The sequence below is a fragment of the Chaetodon auriga genome, chromosome 11 (genome assembly GCF_051107435.1).
Source record: "Chaetodon auriga isolate fChaAug3 chromosome 11, fChaAug3.hap1, whole genome shotgun sequence".
In the NCBI taxonomy this organism is placed as follows: Eukaryota; Metazoa; Chordata; class Actinopteri; order Chaetodontiformes; family Chaetodontidae; genus Chaetodon; species Chaetodon auriga.
The window spans coordinates 8,410,338-8,434,125 of NC_135084.1; the positions used below are offsets into that span (position 1 = coordinate 8,410,338).

The following is a 23,788-nucleotide window of genomic DNA, read 5'->3' on the forward strand; positions in this document are numbered from 1 at the left end:
ACCAAATGATTTTAGATGCACAGAAAAGCTTGGTTTCTGGGGGATAGAAACATCTATATCCCTGCTGCACACTACCTGCTGCTTCAGATTTTCCTCTTTTCCTTTGCTGTGGATGGAGAAAGTGCTTAAGAAGGCCATAGGTTATCCGTCTCTAATCCACCATCTCAGAGCAGACAGTCATAATCTCTCCTCTGTGTTCCCCTGGGGTGTTAAAACCAGACCATTGGGCTGGATTATATCACAGAAAGGAGACCAATGTGTTAATCATAAATTAGAGGCTAAGCCTGAGTGAGCAGGTCAGTCGGAGGTCAGTCGCTCAGCCCTATAGGGGACTTTCTGTGTGAAAAGCCAAGGTTTAGCATTTATTAGCCCCAACATAATAATGCAGGAACAATGTACAGTAGTGCAATGTATTGAGGTTGCCCTGAGCTCAGTGTTGTTCAAGAAAGGATCCAGTCAAACGTCACTGATGGTTCAAGTGTACATTTACTGTATACGTGTAAGTGTACCTTATGCAAATACACATGTTCACACACACGCATTGGTTCATATAACACCCTGTTAATGGGTACTCATGGCGCACACAGCCGAGATTGGTCCATTTATCTGTCTTCAGTCTATGTGGGAAATCTATGACGAGAGCAGAAATAAGTACCATCCGTTTTTCCAATTCTGAAATGTTGCCTCGGGGGAATTGGCAAGCTGTCTGAAAATGGGATGATACATGACCTTTGCTATGTATGACTAATGCTTGGCTCCTAAAGACTGTGTCAACAAGGTGTTTTATTGAAGACACAGCAAGAAAACACAAAAAGGCAAAGACATTACAAGATTTATATAAGGAGAAGGAGAAGGAAAACATAGACGACTAATTGGATTAGAGAGAAACAAAGGCATTTGCTCACCCAATTGACCTTATTTGACGCATTAAGCCTGACAGAACCACGGAGAACAAAATGTATAAAAGAGTTCTTTATTTCTAATAAACATGGATACATGTGAACATGTAGGACGTTTTTATGATCTATGTTTAAAACATTCTTGCAAACTGCTGTACAAAGTCCAAGAAGAGATGCTATACGTCAGTACATGGGAGACGGTATGGTCTAAGTTAGTGTAGCTGTATAGCAAACCATCCATCCATCCGCTTTAACATCATCAACGTGAGAGGAACAGTACGCTGAGGGAGGGGGCACAAAATGCAACATCAGACATGAAAACTTGTACAACTCTGAAAAGTATACGTTTTAGACACACAAAGACACACATACATTGTATGTGTTAAATAATTTTTGTTTGTCAGGACATAAAAAGCTAACTACATCATTCACAGATTCAGCAGTCTGTTTAAATACCTTATTTCTACAAAGTGAATTTACATTTTTTTTTTTTTAAAGTACAAAGTGCAAATACTATGGTTTCCATTATTGCCGATTGGTGAGGGCAGATTCTCCATGCGGGAGGGGAAATCTCAGCTGCTGCCTTAGCCTTGCTTCTTCGAGGGATTCTGAGGAGAGAAAACCAAAGTGAGTTTGACACGTTTCCTTGTTTCTTTGCACTCAGTCTTACAACCTTTGTTAAAGGGTGTACATTCCTGCCTCAGTCCACGCTTTCAGAGATGAAACAATATCACAGTCAGACTACCACCAATTTCTTCTATCCACTAGTATGGAGGGAGTAGTTTACTTACTAATTTACTGGAAGATAAGCCTTCTCCTGGTTTGGCCCCTGTGAGACAAAAAGTGATACAAATCTCAAGAACCATAATATGAGGAATACTGTGGGTCAGTTCAAGCATCAGATCCTTGTCTCCACTAAGTACACTTGTCTCAAGCTGTGCAGCCTAGCACTGTATGCAAGTCACAATGATACCAGTGGCAGTTTTACTGCTCAGAAATCTCACTATTTTCGAAACAACGGGTCCTTGACTTCAGACATACTCTTGTTTTGTCATCTGAAGTAACAACTGTTGCTAGCAGATTACGTTGGCTGCAGTTAGCTAGCTCATCACTGTTAGCTCCATCAGTTGTTGTCCCAGGATTTTTTTGTGTTTCTGGCTGACTTTGTACATGATCTCATGCTAATCCAGCGCATTGCTCTTGTATTTTGGGTGATACAAAAAACTCCCTCCAACCTTTTTATGAGGCCTCAAGTGCATCGCTTCCAAATCTTGACTCTGCCCCGTTACCTTCGCTAAGCTATAATTGGACAATTACTGTTTGGTGGAAGGGGTTAGTGAATGCAATCATGTAAGTCATGTAGCACTCATTCTAATTTACCATCTGACTGCCATGATCATTATATTTTAACCATGAATAAGCTAGTCTGAAGGCTGATTTAGTGCAGGAGAACACATTTGGACATCAGGCCGTGTAGTTTAGCTCACCCTCTTCTTTGGTCACCCCAAGGCAACCCATCAGCTCCTGCAGAGACAGCGCCTTGTCGTTGCTGATGTCGCAGTATTCCACAAACTTCTTCACACACTTCTTGGGCTTGGATTTCTTGCGCAGGAAGCGTTTGAAAGGCTTGATCTCCTTCTTTCCTATGTCCCCACTGGAGTTTTTGTCCAGCTGACTGAAATACCAGTGGACCACCCGTTCCTCCAGGGTGTGGCTGGGGTCGGGCTCGGCCATCCTAAATAACAGATATCAGTTCAGCAGCTAATAATCGCACCTCCATCACTGCATTATACTCCAATAATGGTAAGACAAACAGATCCACTTCTGAGTGTCATACCTTCCGGCGGATGCTGGATCTGTGACGGCGTGCACCATGTCTGTCGACAGCGCATCAAGAACACTTGTCAGGAACTCTGTTTTCTTTGCCCCGGGACAGCCTGGAAAACAAACCACAGATACTTGAATGAGTGTGTGTGAGCATTCATATGCAGCTCATATGGAAGTAAGTCTACATATAGGTCAGCAAACACAGAAAAATTATCCCCCAGTCAACAGCATTACAACAACATGGAATGCTGCCATCATAGGTGGCCCAATAAATGTTTGGGGAGGGACGTCATGTAACAGGCAGTGTAGTTTTAACATACAGTAAAGACGGCGGAGGAGAGTATAAACCCAAACAAGACTCTCATAGTTGTCTTTTCCTCCCTCTCATAAAGTCTCAGACCTCCCCTCATCTGGAGGAGGAAGAGGGTACCTGCCAATCATCCTGAGGCCCCTGAGTGGTTTTGACAGCTGGAGCACAGAAGATGTTACTGAATATTGTATGTACGGACAAGAGGCTCCATACAGCACCTGAGACTCACCTGTGACATCAAGGGGACTAAATTCAGTCCTGACAGACACACTGTTACTCAGGATTTCGTCTGAAGGATGCCTGATTTTAAGGCATGCATCCAGTGACCGACACAGCTCAACACCTGATCTTCAGTGTGCGCTGGCACTACTATTTGAAATTTCAGCCAGAAAAGAGATTAGCCCATAAAGCTTTAAGGTAAGTATTGTTATATGCAGAATGACGGGAAAAAAAATAAAACGAGGGACAACTGGGGTGGAATGACCCTAATGATAGTAATTGTCTGTTAGGCCATATAGTTTTAAGAGTTAGGAGGCCAAGGTTGTTCTGGAAGAGCTGAAGGCTACGGAGGCCTGAGAGATTCCTGGATTCCCCTCCCGGCTCTCCTCTGCTTTCTCACAGTCCGGCTTCCCTCTGCTATTCAGCCTGTGGAGAGGGAGAAATTCTCCACAGTTTGCTACTCTTTTTATGGCCCAGGCCTGCGGGGCCAGATTCTCCTGTGCTGGAGATAATAGCATGCTTTGCTCCCCTCTAACAGGTGGCGACCAGCATCGGCATAAACACCCAACTTCCACTCCACCTTTCCCCAAGCAGCGCAAGGCTTTAGCACCGAGCCGAGTTCAAACTCTTCCATAGTCTCCTTTGCACGCTGAACAGACTTGCACTTAAGTTTTAGTGGGCCCTTTCTGGCTCTAGCCCAGTAAAATATCTGACCCACCTGTTAATGGCCAAACCAGTGCCTTGTGGAGCCTCCTGTGGTAAATTAGTCTAGACAGTCACACAATTTCAACCACAGAAGGCAAAGTGTTTTTATCTGGCTTCTGACTGAAGAGAGATTTGTGGGATGCAGTTGGACTTGTTTGAGGCTTAGTGTTTTTCATGGAGCGCACACGTCCTCTCCGTAATGCTGCAGGAATCTGAGCGTGTCTGCAGTTCATTCAAACGGGAAGCCATCAGGTGAGGCTCCAGTCCCTTCCTCCTGGCAGCAAAGGTTTTCCTGGTGGGGGTGGGACAGATCGCCTTCTGTCTGTCTGTCTGGACACCATTTAGCTAAGGGGCAGGACACAAATGTTCCTGCTGTCATTTAAAGGAAATTGAGTCTGGCCATTTTCCGTCCAGTTCAAGGCTGCAGCAGTAAACGACTGCTGTCTTATTCCATTCATGATAGTGAAAATGCCCAAGTTTGACAGATGCAGGATGGGATCAAGTTGAGAGAGCCTCAAATTATTACAATTTTTTCATGTTGAAAAGAGTTGCAGCACTAGTGATATGCCTCCATATATGTGCTGCTTGTAAAAAGTTGGCCAGTAAATGCATGTTTGAATGTGTGCGCCCGTGTGTTACTGTCAATAAGAAGCAGTGTTTGTCTATGGAGCCACATGGGGCAGAGCCCTGTCAGCACTCACAGCCGCAGCTCCCAGAGGCTGCCCCAATGCTATCCCATGATCCCGCTCTGGGGAGAGAGCTGGCCAAATACTCCGCTTTCCTCTCCTGCCCCTTTCAGGGCAAAGTTCTCCTTTCTCGCATCTCGCCCCATAAACCTCTCAACACCAGCGCTTCAACAGCAAACGGGCTGCAGCAATGTGAAGGCAACATTTATAATTATCCCTGGTTCGTACAGTAACAGGGTTTACAGCCGTTGACGCAATAGCTCATAAAGAAAACATGATGCTGTGTTTTTTGACTGTGTCCCGGTGTATTTTATAATTGGAGACCTGGCTGATACGGTGCAGGTTTTCTCGACAGGTTAAGAATGAAGTCTGTGTACGCGTGTCAGCGTCTGCGCTCGGTGATTGCATGGCTGAATAAGTATATTGTTTTCAGTCCTACCACTATGTGTTTAAGAGGTGTTTGGTTGGGCTTGAGGTCTTTCTGATGGGATAGTTGGGGCTGTTTTCTACCCTATCACCACCTCACACTTTCTGCTGACAGGTACACACTGTAATTACTCCTGCTCAATACCTTAGCAATAATATATGCCAGCAGTGCCACTGAAAGGCAGAGATGAGTGACATTTGTTGGTCTATCCTCACTGTTTTATACATGCTGTGCAAGAGTCCTCAATGCCGGAGCAGAGACAGAGTTAGCTGCTCTGCTGCTAAATGCAGCACCTGCGAGCAGAGAGCACAGCTCTGGCCTGGCGCGCTGTTACATAAACAGTTGTGGATGGGACGGGAACAGTGGCAGCTCTGTTCATATGCTGCTGGATTATTAACGTGTTTACCAAACCACCAAAAAAAAAAAAAAGGAAGCTAATTTGCTGAGCACCGTTCAGTGAGATGGTTGTATGCAACACCTGAAAGCTATGTCTGGACTTTGCTATCATTGGTTTTGTGATGAGGACAAGTCATGAAATGACAGATGAAACTAACTATCATATTTATCAACTAGTATTCAGAAATGCGTTGAAAACAAAATGTGAGTGCGCTTAATCCACTGTATTGTAAAACTGTCTATGCAATACTATGGTAAGCAGATTAGGCAAAAGTTAAAACTGGAAGAAGCTCAAGAAAATCAAGAGGACATTTATAACAGTCATTCCTTTCATTTTCAGAAAGAAATTACAAAAATACAAAAATAAGTACTTTAAATGCATTAATTCATAGTTGGTTCTATTGTACAGCTGAGCAGTAATTCGATCAGTAGGGCGCTCTGTTATGTTAAAGTCTGATGTTTTATTGACCCATCCAACCACCCTGACCTCCTCCTTTGTCAGCTCAATGGAAAAATATAGTGTGTTGTTTTGTGGCATTTGCTAAAAAAATAAAAATAAAAAAAAAATCTGTCATTTTTCATATATAGACATATTAATTCGCTTCTGAAGCTAAAAATCCAGACTGGCAAACATCCACCTAACACAGCAAACACAGCCTCACCTGTAACTAAGCCCACCCATGACCACCACCTCCAAATTCCTCTCCCGACCTCAATTTACTTATCTACACCGTTGTCAGTCTTCCTATCACTACCTGTCTCTGGCATCCTATCATCCATCATCTCTCCCTCTCCTGCTGTTTCTTCTCCGTGCTATCATCACACTATCCTCCATCTCCCATGTCAGTTGAAGATTAATCCTACCCCCCGATCCGTCTCTGTCTCCTTCCTTATTGACTAGTGAGGGGCAGTATCTGGCAATCCTCAACCCTTTATCAAGCATTTCCTTGACCAACAGTACTAATGATGTCAAAAAACACACACACGCTCTGTTATCACAACCTCGGAAGAGCAGCGGCAGCAGTTGGAAGCCGACTGCTGAAGAACTTCACCGTGTGGTCTGAACAGAGAGGAAAAGCAGAGAGTGAGTCCAGTCTTTAGAGTCCTACCCTGGAGATGTCTGCTTCTGTAATGGTCCTTAGGTTTAGTTGGGTGAGCCCTGGCATTGCCGTCACACTTTGGCTGCTCATACCTGTGACAGAGAATACACCCTGTGAGAAAATGGCAGTTCATTCAGAGTGAAATGGGTGAAAGGGATAGTTAATAACAGGAAAACGATCCTCATTGTAAAATCAGAGAGGAATCCCATGTTTTGCAATTACCCCCGTACAGTTAAATCTCAGGGATTCAAATAATTATTCTGTGGCAAACCAGAGGCTGTGAAACACATCCAAAAAGAGGGGGAGGGATTTGGGGCTGGTATGAGGACAGAGAGGGGGAGGGAGGGGGAGAAAGAGAGAGATAGAGGGAGAGAGGCAGACAGGCAGACAGGGAGCGTGGGACACAAGGAAGCTTTCACCGACTCCCCTGGAGAGCCGGCGGAGCCCCGATCGCTGCTGTGCGACCGCGCCAAAAGCTGGCCTGGGACAAGGAGAGAGAAGAGGGAAAATCCACGCTTCCATATGCGTGCTAATGTGCTGTTTGGCACGCTGCCTGAAGCCTTGTTAATCTGATACCCAGCCTCGCTGCTCAATAAGAGTGCACTGGTGCCCCACTCTGCCAGCCTGACTGACCTCTGACCTGCCGCTCACCAGACCACTGAGTCACTCCGTCTCATCTGCAATGGAGATGTCTGTCTGCCTGCTTATGTCAGACTTATGTGCAGTCTCAAATACAGGAGCTTCTTTTTGTTCTCTGAAAGTTCATTTCTAACAATTTCCAGTAAATCAAGAACATTCTATCAAGTTAGCATGCTCGCAGATGTTCAGACCTGAGGAAAGACAATGATCAGTATAGTTTTCATTTTCGTGCAGAAGATATTTGTCAACAAAGAGCATGAGGCAGGGTCATCCAGTTGGACAGCCTGTCTCTCAGCTGGCCACTCTGCTGTAACAGCTGTCTGGTTTGTTTGCTACAAAGAACTGATCAATAGATTCCATTAATCTTTGTAAATTACGGGGAAAGTACCATAAGATCCAGAATGGTCATGTAACATTTGAGTTTTTTATAGGTGAAGTCCCTCCCACCTGGTGGAGGTCCCAGGTATGGGGCGTCCAGTGTCCACCAGCACACACCAGCAGTAGCCGGTGGAGGGGTGACACTGGACCGGCTTGTACAGTCCTCCTTGGGCACAATCTGGTACAAATACAGCATCGTTCTTGTGTTGCCTCGCCTCTTCTTGGGCAGACTGCTGCTCCTGGTCACATGATGAGGCTGGAAAGAGGGGCCAGAGGTTAGAAAAGAATCAGCAGAGGTGTCAGTGGAGTGGTCAACACATACACACATACCGCACCTAAAGACAGCATTCACTTAGGTGGTCTAGGTTGTGTGACTGCGAATACACGCCCCAGGAACACACACTCAATGTGAAGAAGAAGGGGGTTTGTTTAAAGTTAAGAAAAAGAGTCACTCCTCATCAACATGCAGTATGTTTGAATTCATTTCTATTTAAAAGCCTAATGCATGCACTGCTGTCTCATTACACTATAAGCATTGCTGAAGAGGAGGAGGAGGTTGGAGCGCCGGAGAAGACAAAGGGGTGGAGGATGAGTGCTCGGAGACAGTGTGTGTAGACTGCTATATCAGCCCCCCGTGGCACTGTTTACGGACATTAACGGGCTAATGACTAAGTACAGCTCCCTATGCCCCAAGTTAAGTAAATATTTGGACACTCGACTGCCCTCTGTGGATGTGTGTGACAGAGAGAGAAACAGACAAGACAAAGGCAGAAACAGTGGTCAGTCGAGCCTTCGCCTTCACACACCCACACACACTGACACACCGCTGCAGGCGGGGTACTGTAAAGTACCAGGGATCTACATGTTTACATGTTAAAAATTCCCAGGGAAAAATGCAACGCTTTGTGAGACTTTCTTTTATCCATGTGTATAGAGAACGCAGTGGCCTCGATGGGAGAAAGATGGGGTTTTGCAGAGCCTCAGCAGGATCTAATCAGACTTTTTTTTTCCTGTGCAGCAGCCTCCCTCTCTGCCGTGCAGCTCTCCAACAGAGATTTGAGCATTAAACTCAGGGATGAAAGTAGAGCTCTTCTGGCCATGAGGGCTTTCTTTCCTCCCTTCGCTGCTCGCCTCAAGGCTCGGAAGCTACTGCGGGATTATGGATATCCCTTTTCTTTGTTTATTTTCATTAGAGATCTTTACCCACACAAAAGAGACCAAATGAAATGCCTCCCCGCTTTCTCAACCGACTCTTTTCGCTCCAGTTCCTCCGTATGGGCTCTCTTTGTTGGGCCGGGTGTTTTTTTTTTTTTCACCCCAATACCCCAAAGAGCACATGGTAATCAAAACCATCAATGCTGCATTTCTCAGACTTTTTTTTTTATTGGTTGTAAATTATGATAATGGGATTCACACACAAATGCACACATGCTCACAGGGTTCTCATCTCTATGCGGGCCTCAAAATAGCATTGTTTTACGCGGAAAGCAACACATTTCCCCCAAAGGCAAAGAAGCAACTGATCTGTACAATAAGATAAACTGCATGTATGTAAGAGGAGAGCAGAACGGACGAGCCGCAAGAATAGGAGATCCTCTGTTTGTGCCATGTGCTGATAATTACAGATGCGCTGCAACGCAAAGAACCACAGAGAAGCAGATCCTCAAAGCTTGACGCACTCCAACACCAAGATGTATTGGTTTCACAAGCCACCATCTGTCCTTAAAAGACAGGAACAGCCCCAAACCATGATTGCTCACACAAGCAGGAAAAACACAGAGCGTGCTTTCAGTTGAGGTTTGCAAACACCCGATCGTCGTCATTAAAGAAAAAGTGGTCTTTGAAACTCACATGGTGCTTTGGTTCTATTGTTCTGTCGGCTGCGAACCTGCTCCGTCCACAGAGTGGGGTACTGGGAAATGATGTCTGAAAGAAATCACCATGACAGCTTTATTAGCTTCAATTGAAAACACACTCGTATATCATGTGAGCCAAACCTGGTGGTTCCAAAAATCACAGACTGTAAAATGCACATCAAGGTTATCGTATCTCAAACTGCTGGAGTGGAGGTGGAGAGTAAGTCGCACATGACAGCTGTGGCCAGAAGTATAGCAGCAGAAAGCGAGGTAGGTAAACTCTGACTGAGTCTCCTCCCGTCTTGTCAAATGATCACATTGACATGGAATCAGAAAACACTACTTCACAACATGTGATTGCTTTCCATTCACAGTGATGGATTATCTTTGCTTTCGCCACCATTTAGAATTGAAATGAATAAATATACAAATACTCCATTACAACTAAAAGTACTGCATTCAAACTGCAGAGCACAGATGTCTTAGAAGCAAAATGTACAATGTACTAAGCAAAGTGCTTAGTATGCAGATTTCACCCTTTCAAAGGTTTAAATTACGATGTATCGTGACGGATGCAATAACATTAAAGTAGCATTTCAGTGTTGCAGCTGGTTGAACTGGAGCTGACATTAACCACTTTATATGATGTTTTTAATCTATCAATGCACCATATCTTGAAGGTGTTGTTCACATGAAACATTTCATTATATAACCAGAAGCTTTACACGCTTTGTTCCTTCCTCATTTGACCAGAAACTAATGGTGGCTGGCTAATGTAGCAAACTTGTGGTGTGAAATCAGCTTTTTAGCTTTCCTTTACATTTACATTAAATCTTTTCAATTTAAAGAGGTTTTGCTACAACTCTTATTCCAAAAAAGTTGGGCATAAATAAAAACAGGATGCAATTATTTGTAAACAGACAGTGTTTACAGACAGTTTTACCAAAGTGTCCCTGAGCCCATGCAGTAATGTGCTTTATACAATCATGTGTTCACAAAGTGGTGAACCTCGCTTCATCCTTGCTTGTGTTCGAGGATGCCCCTTTCATACCCAATCATGATACTATCACCTGTTAACAATGAACCTGTTTACCTGTGGAATGTTCCAAACAGGTGTTTTTGGAGCATTCCACATCTTTCCCAGTCTTTAGTTGCTCCTGTCCCAACTTGTTTGAAACATGTTGCCGCATCAAACTCAGAATAAATCATATATTTACAAAAATCAATGAAGTTGATGAGGTGAAACATTAAATATACTGTCTTTGTACTGTTTTCCAATGAGTACATGTCAAAAAGCATTAGCAAATTATCACATTCTGATTTATTTATGTTTCACACAGCATCCAAACTTTGCTGGAATAGGGGTTGTATCACATTTTCCCCAATGACCTTTTTGAAGCACGCTGCTGTCGCTGCCTCGTACGCAGGCTCCTTTTCCCTTTTAAGGATGTTTTGAAGCTATGCTTTTGAGTCACTCTGTGGTGTCTCAGTAAACACAGGCGCAGCATCGACCATTTTTTACTCACAGTCTGACGGATAAAAACTCACCTTCTTCATCGGTAGCAGGCTGTGGATCCACCACTAGGCCAGTCTCATCTGCATTTAGAATGGAGAATATTTGCAAGGAGACTACAATTACGAGAGTAAGCTAGATTAGAGAACAATTAACTATGTGAGGTTTGCACGTTGCCCGGCCAAGAAGGATGGAGGCAGGAATAGAGGTGAGAATTAGAGAGAGAGAATGGTGTGTGTGTGTGTGTGTGTGTGTGTGTGTGTGTGTGCGCGTGTGGGTGTGGGTGTGTGGAGATTTACAGTAAGAGAAGAAAAAAGGAAAATCAGAAGTATAGTGGTCACATATTCCCAGGGTTTCACTTCATGCAACAAGGGGGATCATTATGCTATGGAGGACAGATTGAGGTCAGTTAAAATGAATGAGGAGAGGATGAGGACCAGTTGTCCCTGATGTTCCTCCCCATCCTTACATTGCCTGCATTTGAGTTATGAGAGCTGTGTGAAGGTGGGAGAGACACAAAAGGTGAACAATGCAGCAGCCAATAAGTCTGAGACAAGCCAATTAAGAGTGTGAGAATCAGCTCAGTGTTTGTTTGGTCTCTGTTTGTTTGTTTGATGTGTGGTAGGAGGGAGACGGGGATGGAGGTTTTGAGCCGCTTAGGGAGAAACCATGGCCGTAGGTGTGGTTAACCTCAGCGTGGGTCACTCATTCTGCTCAAAGTAAAGCTTTGTTAATGCATGAGCCAGGGCATTTCTAATGGTCGGCTCCACAAACAGGGAAACTTCTTTTCTTTCACGATGAATTCTCCATTGCAAAATCAGGATTTCACATTTAATGCGAGTTGGTTATGCCAGCCATTCATCTCCTCGAGCATGCTCGGTGGATAAAAATACATACAGTCAGTGTGACTGACTGAGGCAGACATGTTATTACTTAGCTCACTTAACGGATGGAAATGCCATTTCAAAAAGTGTATTTATGATTCGGATTTACGATAAACCACTAATGACCTATCTTTACTTTGTGGCCTTTTACATGACTGTAACACCTCTTTTAGCATCTGCCAGGAAACCCCCGCGCTATTTGTGGTCATACAGCATTAGTTTAACTGCTGTTTGTCAGTCGTCAGCTGCATATGATTCCAGCATGTGAATGAATTTGTCAAGTCAAGCATCAGAAATGGGTTTATGGTAAAGCATTCGGTGTTAAACATTACCAAATACTCTGACAATAAAAGTGCAGCAATGGCTGCAGTGGAATGCTTAGGCACTGATGGGCTTCTGCTGAATCAAAATATTGATGCAATCACTGCTATTTTCAGTGCTGGCACACCACAAATCTACAGTTTATTCTGCTTTTCACCACCCTGTTTATCCAACCAGTTCAGATTGAACCACAACCCCCCCCCCCCACCTCCTTTCCCTCTCCCACCATCCCTCCTCCTCTCTCAAATTTTTCATTCCCACTTGATCTATGTGTAATGAGTTGGCCGGGCTCAGACAGACACTATACCCAAGACTGTTTACAGAGAGAGAGGCGCAGACATAAATGTCACACTGACAGGAATAACCCATGTGACAAACACAAGTGGATGCATACGCACTTTCTCTCTCCCACGCACTCATACACACATCCATGTATGCAAACAAACGCACACACAGACACACATGAGGAATCGATCGGAGTTGACCCAAATTACACTTTTTCTTTGTGAACCTTCAAATCACATCAGTTAAACAAATCATCTGTTAGAAGATGAGAGCAGGATATACAGTATCTGGAGTGGAGCCGGAGGGAAACTTAGTGGTTCTATATCTGGAAGAGGGTAGATGCTGATGAGAGACAGAGTGAAAGCAGGGTGGAGGATAACGCGTGAACATTTCCTGGTATCTTATGACACTGTTTGCTGAAAAAGAACCAAGACCGAGGGAGAGAAGTTAGAGAAGAAGAGCTTATGATAAGTCAGTTTTCCTCCACTCTGGCTGCTCCTTGGCTGTTTGGCTGCCTGGTAAAGACAGCAGGCGGTTATAGGCGCTGCAGCTGCTGGCGGTGTGCATTAAAGCTCACCGCAGCCTCTCTCCTTTGACTTGTTACTCAGTAACAGACTGCTTTTATATCAGCCTTCAGGCTGCTCGCACTCTCCAAATTGACAAAATATTGGAAAGGCAAGCCTTAACAGGAGACCCACCCTGCACATCTCCGACACAGATGCAGGCAAACAGAGACACAAATGAATACACACACATGTACATGCATGCTTAGATAGGTACACACATGCACATGGACAAACATGACAGTACACATGCACGTAAAGAGTCAATTTTTCTTGAATTAAGCTCTCACCTGCTTTACCTGGCTCTCTTGTGGTAGCTCTCTCTTGTTTGGAACCTGAAAAGCAAAAGTCCAAATGAATTCAATTTCATCACCACAGAACTTTTTCGTGCAATCCTCAATGAAAAAAATCTTTGGCATACTTCAACGATTTGGACTCATTTTGTGGCACAGGAACAAACAGCCACCAGTCTTAATAAAAGAGTGAACCACAGTGGAAAGCTGTTTTCTGCCTTTTATATTTTCAAATGTTATTAATCCATTTGAAGTGGCTCACTTCATCACTTACTCAATGCATGTTGATGGAGCTGTGATCAAAGCACAGCTGGCAGTTACAATACAACTACTGCTGCTGCTACTGCTACTTCTGGAGCTTTCTCACTATTGAGACGCACACTTCCGAGGCAGCCCACAGAGACGCACAGGGAGGACATGTGGCATTGGTTATTTGATTGTTTGGCAGACGCCATCCTCCTTACATTCCTTACAGTTTAACTTTGTTGCTCAACTCTGCAGCAGGGATTTTGTATTTGGCTTATTTACACCGCAGCCCCATGCCTTGAGCAACGCTCAGCCCTCGGGTGGCTCTCAAACCATGTGGCCATCAGTCCAGTCGCTGACCACTTTCCCACAGGACTGAGGATTACACCCCCCGCAAACATGGAATGTCATGCTTTGCTGCGTTGAATTCAATCTATCATCATTGCTTCATAAAATTACAGAAACCACATTCTAGGACAAATCAGCCATTTTAAATGGCACACATCTGGCTTATCACAACATGAGATGCCTGCACTAGTCCACTGTAAATACAGTATGCAAAACTAGGTCCTATTGAAAGTTACCCATTGTAAGACAGGTTGCTGGGGTTTTACCAACCTTGGCATCGAGGTTTTTTATTGGCCACTGCTGAGCCACTGATGGGTCGGCCATTTGGGGTGACACACCAACAGTATCCAGTGTAGCTGTGGCACTGAACCTGTAATCACAATGGCAATGAAACGGAGTCAGCTGAAAGTAAACCAGGAGTGGCATCAGTGAGAATGAAATGTGAAGGCACAGTGTTAAAATCTCATTAACAACTACATTCATACAGGAGAAAAGAGCAGTTCTTGCAAAAAGTGGCCTCCCTCGTCTCGTGCCTCATATTCAAAACAAGTATTATTCATGTTATGCTTTTTGTTACCTCACTGTATGTGCCGTCAGGGTTGCACACAGGCACAAAGACCTGCGGGAAGAGCTTCTTGGCCTGCTGCTCTGTGTACTTCTTCTCTGCTACACATCTGGATGTATCTGAGGAGCACCACAAATCACCAGAATCACGACACATCACAGAGACCAGTGATTCAGCCCACAGCTCAGCTATTTTCTTATGCTCCACAACTATGAAACCAACATACTTAAAAAGTCAGCAGAAGATGTTGAATCTCACAGTTGATAAAGAATGAAAGAAAAATGCAGGGAGAGGAGAGACGCAGGGGAAACAATCCAAGACATTTCGGAAGCGGCAGATACTCGTGCGGCTGGGAATAGAACCAACACCCCCGATCTTATTAGGAACAAGTCAGGCAAGCCTGCACAGTGCCTGGTGGTAAAGCCATTACTGAGCGAGGCAGCTCGTGCTGCTTCTGTAGAACATTCCAGTCACCCAAGAAAAGGGCTGATGCACAGGGAAAACCTGACCCTTCCTTAATGTTTCTGAATCTGTCTCACTCTCCCCCGAAACCTTGGCCGTCTCCTCCGTTCAGCCCGAGTTGTCTTCTAACTATTTCTCGATATAAATGTGGTCAGCAACTTTTCACCTATGTGCACCTCAAGTCTTTTCACATCTCTGTGTCAGAGCCATGGCTCATCCTGTCATTCCCCAGCTGCTTCATCTCACCTGGCCAACAGCGGCAGCTGTGCAAACTCTCAGGAAATTTTGGGTAGCGATGGGTTTGATGGTAAGTCGGTGTGACACATTAGCGACCATGCAGTGCCTGTCTGGCTGGCAGGTTCAAATCACATTAAAACAATGACTCATGCAAGGTTTAAAAACGATCACCAGTTTGGGCAGGAGGCTGTGTTTTGCTGGCATGGCTTACAGTGGATTGCCCATTAGACACATGCAGGGAATGTGCACTGGTTTCTCTCTGTCTGGTGTATGTGTGTGTGTGTGTGTGTGTGTGTGTGTGTGTGTGTGTGTCACTGTCACTGGCGAAGAGAGGGGGCAAGACGCTGGATGTTCCGGATGGAGGAAAACAGCAAGTTGAGGAGCTCTAAAGTTAGCTCCAGTGGAAAAACCCAAAACCATCGTCCTTCTCCAGGGGGCTCCAACCAAAAAGCTGACTGGAAAAAATGACAGGACACTTGAATCATCTGAGCGCAGTGATAGAAAACAAATGTGGTGCCAGTCTCACCATCCTTAAACACAATCCCATCTCTGTGCTTTTAGGCCCTCTGGTTTATTTCGGCTGCTGACTCGGCTGCTGCTGCTGTGTCTTTCACCCTGGCCGTCCAGAAGCAGAGGGGGGTCCGAACTCTTATAGACCCGATGTTATTGACGCATACAATACGACTTTCATGGACTCTCGTCCCTTTCAGCTTCCTAGCTGGAATCCTCTATTCTGTGTCCCGGCGCTGTCCGCCACATCCAGATGTCCGCTTAGAGACGTTGCCATAGAGACCCAGCACGGGCATAAAATCGTGGAATGCTTTTCCATCATATGAGGCTTCTTTTTGAGCAAACCCTTTCGCTCACACTCCTGGCATTAGTGATCTAATATTGTAATGTGTAAGAATGGGGCATTGTCCCCAGTCTGCAGAGCGATGAACTAGCAGTATAGAGTTAGTGAGCGGGGCGGGGGTGAGAGGGTTCGGGGCTGCAGCTTTGGGGTGTATGGGTGCTTCCTTCCAACAACGGCTAACAATGAGGGAGTCTGTGAGCTGCCTGACCCCACTGGCTCTCCTTCCCCTTTTGCTTTTCATCACCAGTCTTCCATCGGTCACATACGTACAGCTTTACATCTAGTATGATGAAAATGAGACCATTAATTCTTGTCAAGACATTTTATTCTAATGCCCTCGTCTCTGCATGATAATTTGATTCCAGAAAGCTGCACTCATTTCGAACCAATGAGGAAGATGCTGGTTCCATAATGCTGTTGTGTATATTCTGCTGTGATAAAGCATGAAACCCTTCACTGAACAAAACTGTGTTCCACTGAAAATGAAATAATTGAGCATTATGACAAATGAATGTACATTTCATCAGTACAAATGGCGTGCCTTATGAAACCAGCCAGGCAGCAACAACCCCCATGGCCATTCTCACTGTGTCAACCCGACTCGTCCTTCCAGCACTCAAAGAATCAATTATGCTGAAATGAATTTAACCCACAAGTTTCTACTGTGACCCCCTCCGCGCGTTTGAGAGCGTCAGGCGGCGCTGAAGCGTGACTCATGACCTGACCTTTGCACGGCCCTCGGATGACCTCCAGCTGGGGGTCGCGGCATTTAGCTCGGAGGAACTCGCAGCGAGATGTGAAGGTTCTGCCGTCGGAGGCGCACAGGGGCTTGCGAGGAGTTCCGCTGCATTCCATGTTGCACTCCTTATCCTGATCCACCCGCAGGAACTGCACAAGAGAGAAAGCAGGAGATAAGCAGAGAAAACATTTGCTTAAATGATCCATTTTTGGGGGTTATGTCTGAACCAAAACATTTTTAATCTCCACAACAACAGGTGTGATTTATGAGGACTAGGGTTGGAGCTTGTGAAGGGGGCAAAAAACAGGCTGTTTCACCAAAAAGTCAGTCGCAGAACAGGTGTCCATTGCCAAAGCCGCCCAAATTGTTCATTCTGTTTCAAAAATTTTGTGCAAGTGCAACATCCTTAACACTGATACACATTACGACACAGACAACGATGAGGCAGTGTCACTACAAGCCTGTCAGGGTACAGCCATGCTTTGTCTTCGTCTCAGGGGCTGGAGAGGACTTGACTGACGCTTCCTCTTTTCTTTGTCTGTGCCAACACCTGCACGGGTATTCACCTGGAATCACTCCTGAGGATGTTTTACTCAGCCATGAAAAGGGAAACAAGGACGCAGACTCCTGGCTGAACGCATCGGATCACCTGTGTCAATGCCACCATTGTATCTGCCATCGTGCTATGAAACCCCCTCGCCAGGCCACACAATGGGGCGGCGGCGGCGGTGAGGGGGTTGGCAACAAGCTGTGACTGCTACAATGAATGAAAAGACAGTGAATGATAGAGAGGCTGAATAAACTAAATGTCAGGGAGCTTTGTGCTGCTACAGTGTGAGGTGTTCAGAAAGGTTGCGTGATTCATTCAGTTTGGTGGAATAATGAGCTGGTTTGAGTGGAAAAAAACTAACTCCATGCCTATGCAGGTGCTGTTTTCATTCATATCCCAAGATAAACACCTCTCTGAGCTCTTTTTGTCTTCTCTTATAATAAAAATATTTGCGCCTCTGCCGCTGTAATGGTTCATTCAGGTCTACTCTTTTGTTTTGTGACAGTTTTGTTCAGTTTTCTGTCTGAATGCCCGCTCTGTCAACTATTCACAGCAGACACAGACAGACAGACACTTTCTCTCTTTCACTCACACACACAGACACACACTCTTATCGCACACATCAAAGCCCTCACTTAAAGGTAAGCCATAAAAATCTGTTATGAGTTATTAAAAGAAGGGGTATGGTGACATACAGACAGGGAGGAAAAGGGTGGGATGATCGCCTATAAAAAAAATTTGTTGTGTCTGACGTCTTACAAATGAAGTGAGAGATGATCTTTGGTGGCAGCCCCCTGCCTTCAGACGAGCAAGGCTGCAGGGCTGCATGCACCTGGAAGAGGGTTGGCAGGGAAGGCAGCCTCGCCGTGGGCCGGGGGGGAGATACAGCCCACTCTGTCAACCCTGCTCATAAATCTTCCTGGGGGGGGATCAGAGATGAGAGGCCCGTTCAAACACATCGGAAGAGGAGCCGCGAGGGAGGGAAGTCGGGTCTGTTGCTCTGAATGAAATTTTTCAAAAAACAAAATTTTTTCACAAGCCCTTTCTTTCCAAGGCTGTTGAAGATCCTCTCACTGCAGAGCTGTGAAAGTGTCCCATACTCTCAACACCCAGCCTTTATCTATCCAGACAGAAATACGGAGAGCAATACCACGCCCTCCTTTGGGAATAACAGAATATGAGTGAATGTTTGTCTATTTCCAGGGATTCAGTGGAATTAATGAAGTATTTTCATTAATTTGTCCAAGACAACACTTACAGTGTAGTCTACAGAGGTGGACTGTATATTTATCTTGGGCATTTGGATCCCCTGAATAGGTTTGAAGATAAGTCTGAAGGGTCACAAGATAATGAAAAAACTTGATTTTTGGCCATTAGATGCCATTATTTGCAGTACAGAGATGACATGAGATGGCAGAGAGAAAGGATTTTCCTGCAAAAAAGGTCCCCGGACGGACATCAGCGGTTTATGGTTGGTCCCTAGGGCCTGCAGAGCGCTCCAGATACCAGATATTTTTAGGTCTTTGGCCCACTAAAATCTTCAAATTGAACAATCTTTGGAAAGGAAAAATCCCTTCCACGGTCACATGTATAGAGCTGTAGTGTGTAACAACGGGTCATAAGAACTGCTGTTATACTTTGATAGGAATAGTTACAATATATCTACTATGATAGATAGCACAGGAGATCAGCAATACTTGAGTGGGATACTCTTGTTCTCTTTCTAGCTGCTCATTTTTTTGCCCATTTCTCTAAAGGTACTGGGGGTCTAACATCGATGTGCCCCTCCTTGTTAGTGTCTCTGAGTTTCTTGGATTTGCATCATTGAATCTAACTGACAGTCTCCCGTTGGTACCCTCCCTCTCTCTCCCTGTCCTCCCACACCAGTTAGGACATCCCTCGCCGGTGGTGACCTCCTCTCACCCTCCACTCTCTCTCTCTCTCACAGGTCACCCCTTCACATTAAGTCCAGCCGGCGTGACAGGCTGGTCTGAGGATGTTTTTTGCAAACACCGCAACCTTCCAAAGCCAGTAACAGCTCTGATGGTGTCTGAGTGCATCCAGCCGTGCTTGGTGGTGGACCGCCAGCCTCGCCACAGCTCATGCTGGCCACCCCAGCGATCACACTACACCAGCATTATCAGCACCAGCCCCTGCAGGCCAGCGGACTGACAACCCAAACAGAGTTATTCAACAGCCCAGCATCCTGCTAGATGTCCACTGTACAGCACACAGCAGAGTGCCAAGTGCCTGCAAGTTTACGATAAAGCTCCAAGAAAGCAGCATGGAAAAACACAGCTCGCCATGAAATCAGCCACCCATGAAATCAGCCACCCAGATTCACTATCAGACATCCAAGTGTTTATTTCAAAGCCAGAGTTGGCCACACTGAAGGAGGAGAACAAATAAGATGTGAAAGGCAGTGAGGGGAAGAAGCGTCAGAGACTAATGGTGTGTTGAGGACCTCTTCCTCCTGTGTACTCCTAATGGTAGTTAGCTGTCTACTGCAGATCTCTGTGTGTTTGGCCCGTGGTGATGGATGGGCGAGGCTGAGGCAGAGCCCTGACACTCCCCTGATGTCTCATTCCAGTCACTCCAAGCCTGCACCATCGCCATGCGCAGCAAAACGGTGGAGAGTGATGGATGGCCTCTGCCTCACATGCACAAGCTTCCACCCCGATTTATCATAAAAGGAGACTCATACAAGACAGAACACATATTGTGACTCAAATCCATTTATTGCTCAAATCCTTTTCTTGTCTACTTCCAGACAGTTGGCTCTCACTATCTCTGTTTGTCTTTATTTTGCTCTTTCCTTTCATGATTCCTTTTTTTCCTTCTGTGATCGGTCTTGGAAGATGTTTTTGCATCTGCTCAAATAATATGAGAGGTTGGCGAGGGAACAAGAGACAGGCGAGAGAGGGCGAGACGGGAGGAGTGTAAGGGAAATTTTTTTTTTCCAAGACCAACCAGCATAAAAATCAAATCCTATTACCTCCCCCTGGCTCTGCGGCATTGTGGGATTGAATGGAGTATGAAGGAGGCGAAACTCCAGCAGAGAGCACATTGTAGGCTGATAAGGGCCTTCTGGACTGGGAGGCCCCCATTTCCAGCACCCTAAGAGGCCCCTCACACCACGGCCCCGCAGGGTCAATGGGGGCCCCAGCTGAGAGCCGTGGCAAACGTGTTAAATGGCCTTGGCGGGAGTTTCCTGCGTGGACGCTAGGATGCAAAGGGGATCATTAGTTTCCAGCATGGTGGAAAGGGAAGAAAGTGACAGCCTTTAACCAGGCTACTAACTCAATCAAAGGAAAAAGCGTTTAATTGCTGTGAAAGATGTTTAAAAGAAAGAGAGGTGGTGTGAAAAGCCTCTGATAGAGGTAAGAAAAAATCTCTCTGGGCAGGTGCACAACTTTATGAAAGCAAAGGGGGCAATGGAGGCCATATTTCATGCTAAAATGGCTTTCTCCAGGTTTGCAAAAGAGGGAGCCAATGTTCTATGCTCCCTCATCTTTTCACACACTATTTCATACTTCCATAAACCATGGAAAAAGTCTGCCTGGTGAATAACCTGGGCAAATATCCCATATATTTTATTGCCTGTCCGACCTCAAACATGCACAAAATATCACACGGAGACATTTTCTTGAAACCAACAGTAACCTCTCTTGTGTTATTCAAACAATAAGCCATTAATCACTCTGCAAAAGAACCAGTCCAGTGCTCCATGCGCTATTCCAATAAAGAAGGTCTAATGAACCACAGCGGAAAGGTCTGACAAAGACACAGATACCGCTGAAGCACACAATGAAATAGATATGTTTCTCATTCTTACAGTCATATCCTGAGTATACTGGATGCTGTGTCACATTCAGAAACACTACACAGCTACATCTGTGTCACCTTTACATCAGCTGCTGGGTACATATTACTACCCATGAAACATCAATAAAGAAACACACGTATTATTTGTACTTTGTGTGTGTAAATGTGTGTATCATAATTCAGGGGAGCATCTGCTCAGTGCCACACTTCCTCCCACATTCCACAACTCCATAATGCCGTCAGGGAGAAAGGATCTCCGACCCTTCACCTGCAGGTTAACGACTCATGGCCATTTGTTTCCAATTGGATATTAAGGCATCTTCACGCGGACCATAAATAACGGTGCTGAGGGAGGCGGCTGTCACATAAACCTGTAAATCAGGGGGTGAATCCTCTGACAGTACACATTCCACTCTCTATTATTCCTCCTTCAGCACTGTACCTGCACTTGATCGTGGCCATGAAATTCCCCTCATCTCAAAAGCACTTTCTCATGCAGCTTAAGATAAAATACACAGGATGCACTGCTCTGCTACGGCTGTAAACAATGCCATGTGCTTTGGAGCAGCAGACCTGCTGACACTGGCAGAGTAGCCTCTGCACAGCCGCTGGCACAACAAGAGCGAACAGGACAGAGAGGCAGACACGCCGAGAAACTGGCAGGCAGGTGAAGGCACTAAAGGCAAAAAAAAACACCGTGCACCACTCAGCTCTTTACAGGCAAGCCAGAAGCTCTGGCATCTCAGACACACTGTGCAGAGACTCTGAAACACAGTGACACAGAGTTTACACAACTGATGGTGAACACAGAGACCTTTTTATCCAATGTAAACCTCTCAAGTTGATGATCTATTGAGTTTTGAATCCCATCTTACTGTATATTCAGCCCGAATCTGCCAGATGTGAAACACATTGAAATAGTCAAACTCTTCTTCAGAGAGAGATTATCTAAAAATCCTCGCGTCAGCACGGGCCATAAAGTCCTTTAAAGGGATTTGAAATGTATCTTTATGCTAATTATTTCCATATGTTGCTGATAATTAAAGGAAAAACTCACAAGAAAGACAAACGATGATGAATCTAAGTCTTGTGAACTTGATGACTTTTAAAAAAAAGAGACCTGTTTCAGAGCTACATTTCTGCCATGAAAAATGAATTTGTCGGATTGGTGTTTCCAAATATTACGCACGGAATGTATGATCATATCCTTGACTTAAAACCATGTTTTATCCATGGATACGAAAGAGACGTATTCTGGCAGTTGTGAGGCTCTTCCTACCGTGAGAGCGGAGAACTTCTGAGCGCGTCCAGCGCACAGCAGACCGAGGAAGACCAGCAGCGGGCAGACGCGCATCCTGACGCAGCGTGGCAATAAACTCTCCAAATTACGCACGGTCCAAAATTCTCTCCTCGGTGTTGCCCGGACTTAACCGAAGCACAAAAGCTGCCTCTGGAAGAAGTCGAAAATGTTTAACACTCCACAGTAGTCCTTGCGCAAAAAACGCTGGTGGTGGAGACGGGGTTGCTGGTTTATTTCACTTAGTCTCCTTGGTTTCGTCTGCCAAACCGTTTGTGTAGACACTCTCCTTATTTCTGGCAGTGCGATAAACCCCCCCGTGTCCCTGACCTTTTCCCCTCCCTCGGTGTCTCTTCTCCCTTTCTCCCTCTCTCCAATTCGACTTCTTTGCTCCACACCCCCTCCCTCCACACTTGATTTTGTCGACTAGATCCCTTATCGGATGCAGGCAGTTCCCTAGGCGGTCGGTAGGTAGGAAGGTGTAGGTAGGTGTAGATTTAGAGGGACTCCGTCTGCTGCTGGTAGCTGAGGCACGTCAGGTATTCTTTTCTTTCGCCCGTTCTTCTTCTTCTTCTCCACCAAAACCACAACAAAAAATATTTTTTCCCCTGAGGACCTTGTAATGATGTTGGCAAAGAGAGGAGGGGATCAGACAGGCTACTGTCTGCTAGGAGGGTCAGCAAAAAGAAGACAGGCAGTGTGCGCTCAACAAATTACACACACACACACACACACACACACACACACACACACACACTTTAATATACAGTTTAGATTTTCTCGATTCTCACTCAGGTTATACTAACATCCTCTGAGAAAGTTACACAAAGTCCTTCAAGTTAACACAACACAGGAATGATACAACCTGGTAGTTCCAGGTTCAAAAAGTTAAATAATTAAGCAAACTGCCCTTTTGATTGATTTAAATCAGTGCCCGTCATTGATGTTATAACAGCGTAATCAATACTGAAGCCAGGTTTGGAGGGACATGATCAGTCTGGCGTTTATTCCTGCTGTTCCTCTTGTGATAACTTTTGTCAAATCTGAGCCTTTTTAATTAATGGAGAGAAAGAGAAATGCACCTTGCGACTATAACGCCACCTAACGGTATTTACAAGTAGTTACAAGTCATCACAGCCCACTCACTACGCAGGCGTGTCATCAAATAACCCATTTTCAATAACAATTTATAATTCAAAGGCTGCAAATAAAGCAAAAAAAAAAAAAAACCCTTTTATTCCAAGGAACATACGATGACGATAAAACTAAACACGCATGTTGCTCCATAAATACAATATCATTTCTGTTTGTGTGGTTTGTCATCCAACAGTGGTTCCCAAAACTTGGGACATTTTGACCTGTCAA

The 23,788-nt window shown here is 45.1% G+C and overlaps 1 protein-coding gene across 3 annotated transcripts; it reads right to left on the reverse strand.

Annotated features, from left to right (window-relative positions):
- Positions 1-957: 957 nt before the first annotated feature.
- Positions 958-22,809, reverse strand: smoc2 (SPARC related modular calcium binding 2). Of its 3 annotated transcripts, none has more exons than XM_076743960.1 (13): positions 22,406-22,809; positions 16,738-16,900; positions 14,473-14,579; positions 14,166-14,265; positions 13,299-13,343; positions 10,991-11,038; positions 9,438-9,512; positions 7,656-7,842; positions 6,579-6,661; positions 2,737-2,836; positions 2,387-2,634; positions 1,691-1,728; positions 958-1,507 (listed from the first exon to the last, which is right to left on the reverse strand). In XM_076743960.1, the coding sequence occupies exons 1-13, from the start codon at positions 22,478-22,480 to the stop codon at positions 1,484-1,486; spliced, it is 1,293 nt and encodes a 430-aa protein (XP_076600075.1). In that variant the 5' UTR covers positions 22,481-22,809; the 3' UTR covers positions 958-1,483. The 3 variants fall into 3 exon arrangements, with proteins under 3 accessions (XP_076600075.1, XP_076600074.1, XP_076600076.1); XM_076743959.1 differs by having other exon boundaries at positions 10,991-11,071; positions 22,406-22,721; XM_076743961.1 differs by having other exon boundaries at positions 13,308-13,343; positions 22,406-22,614.
- Between the last annotated feature and the right edge of the window lie 979 nt (positions 22,810-23,788).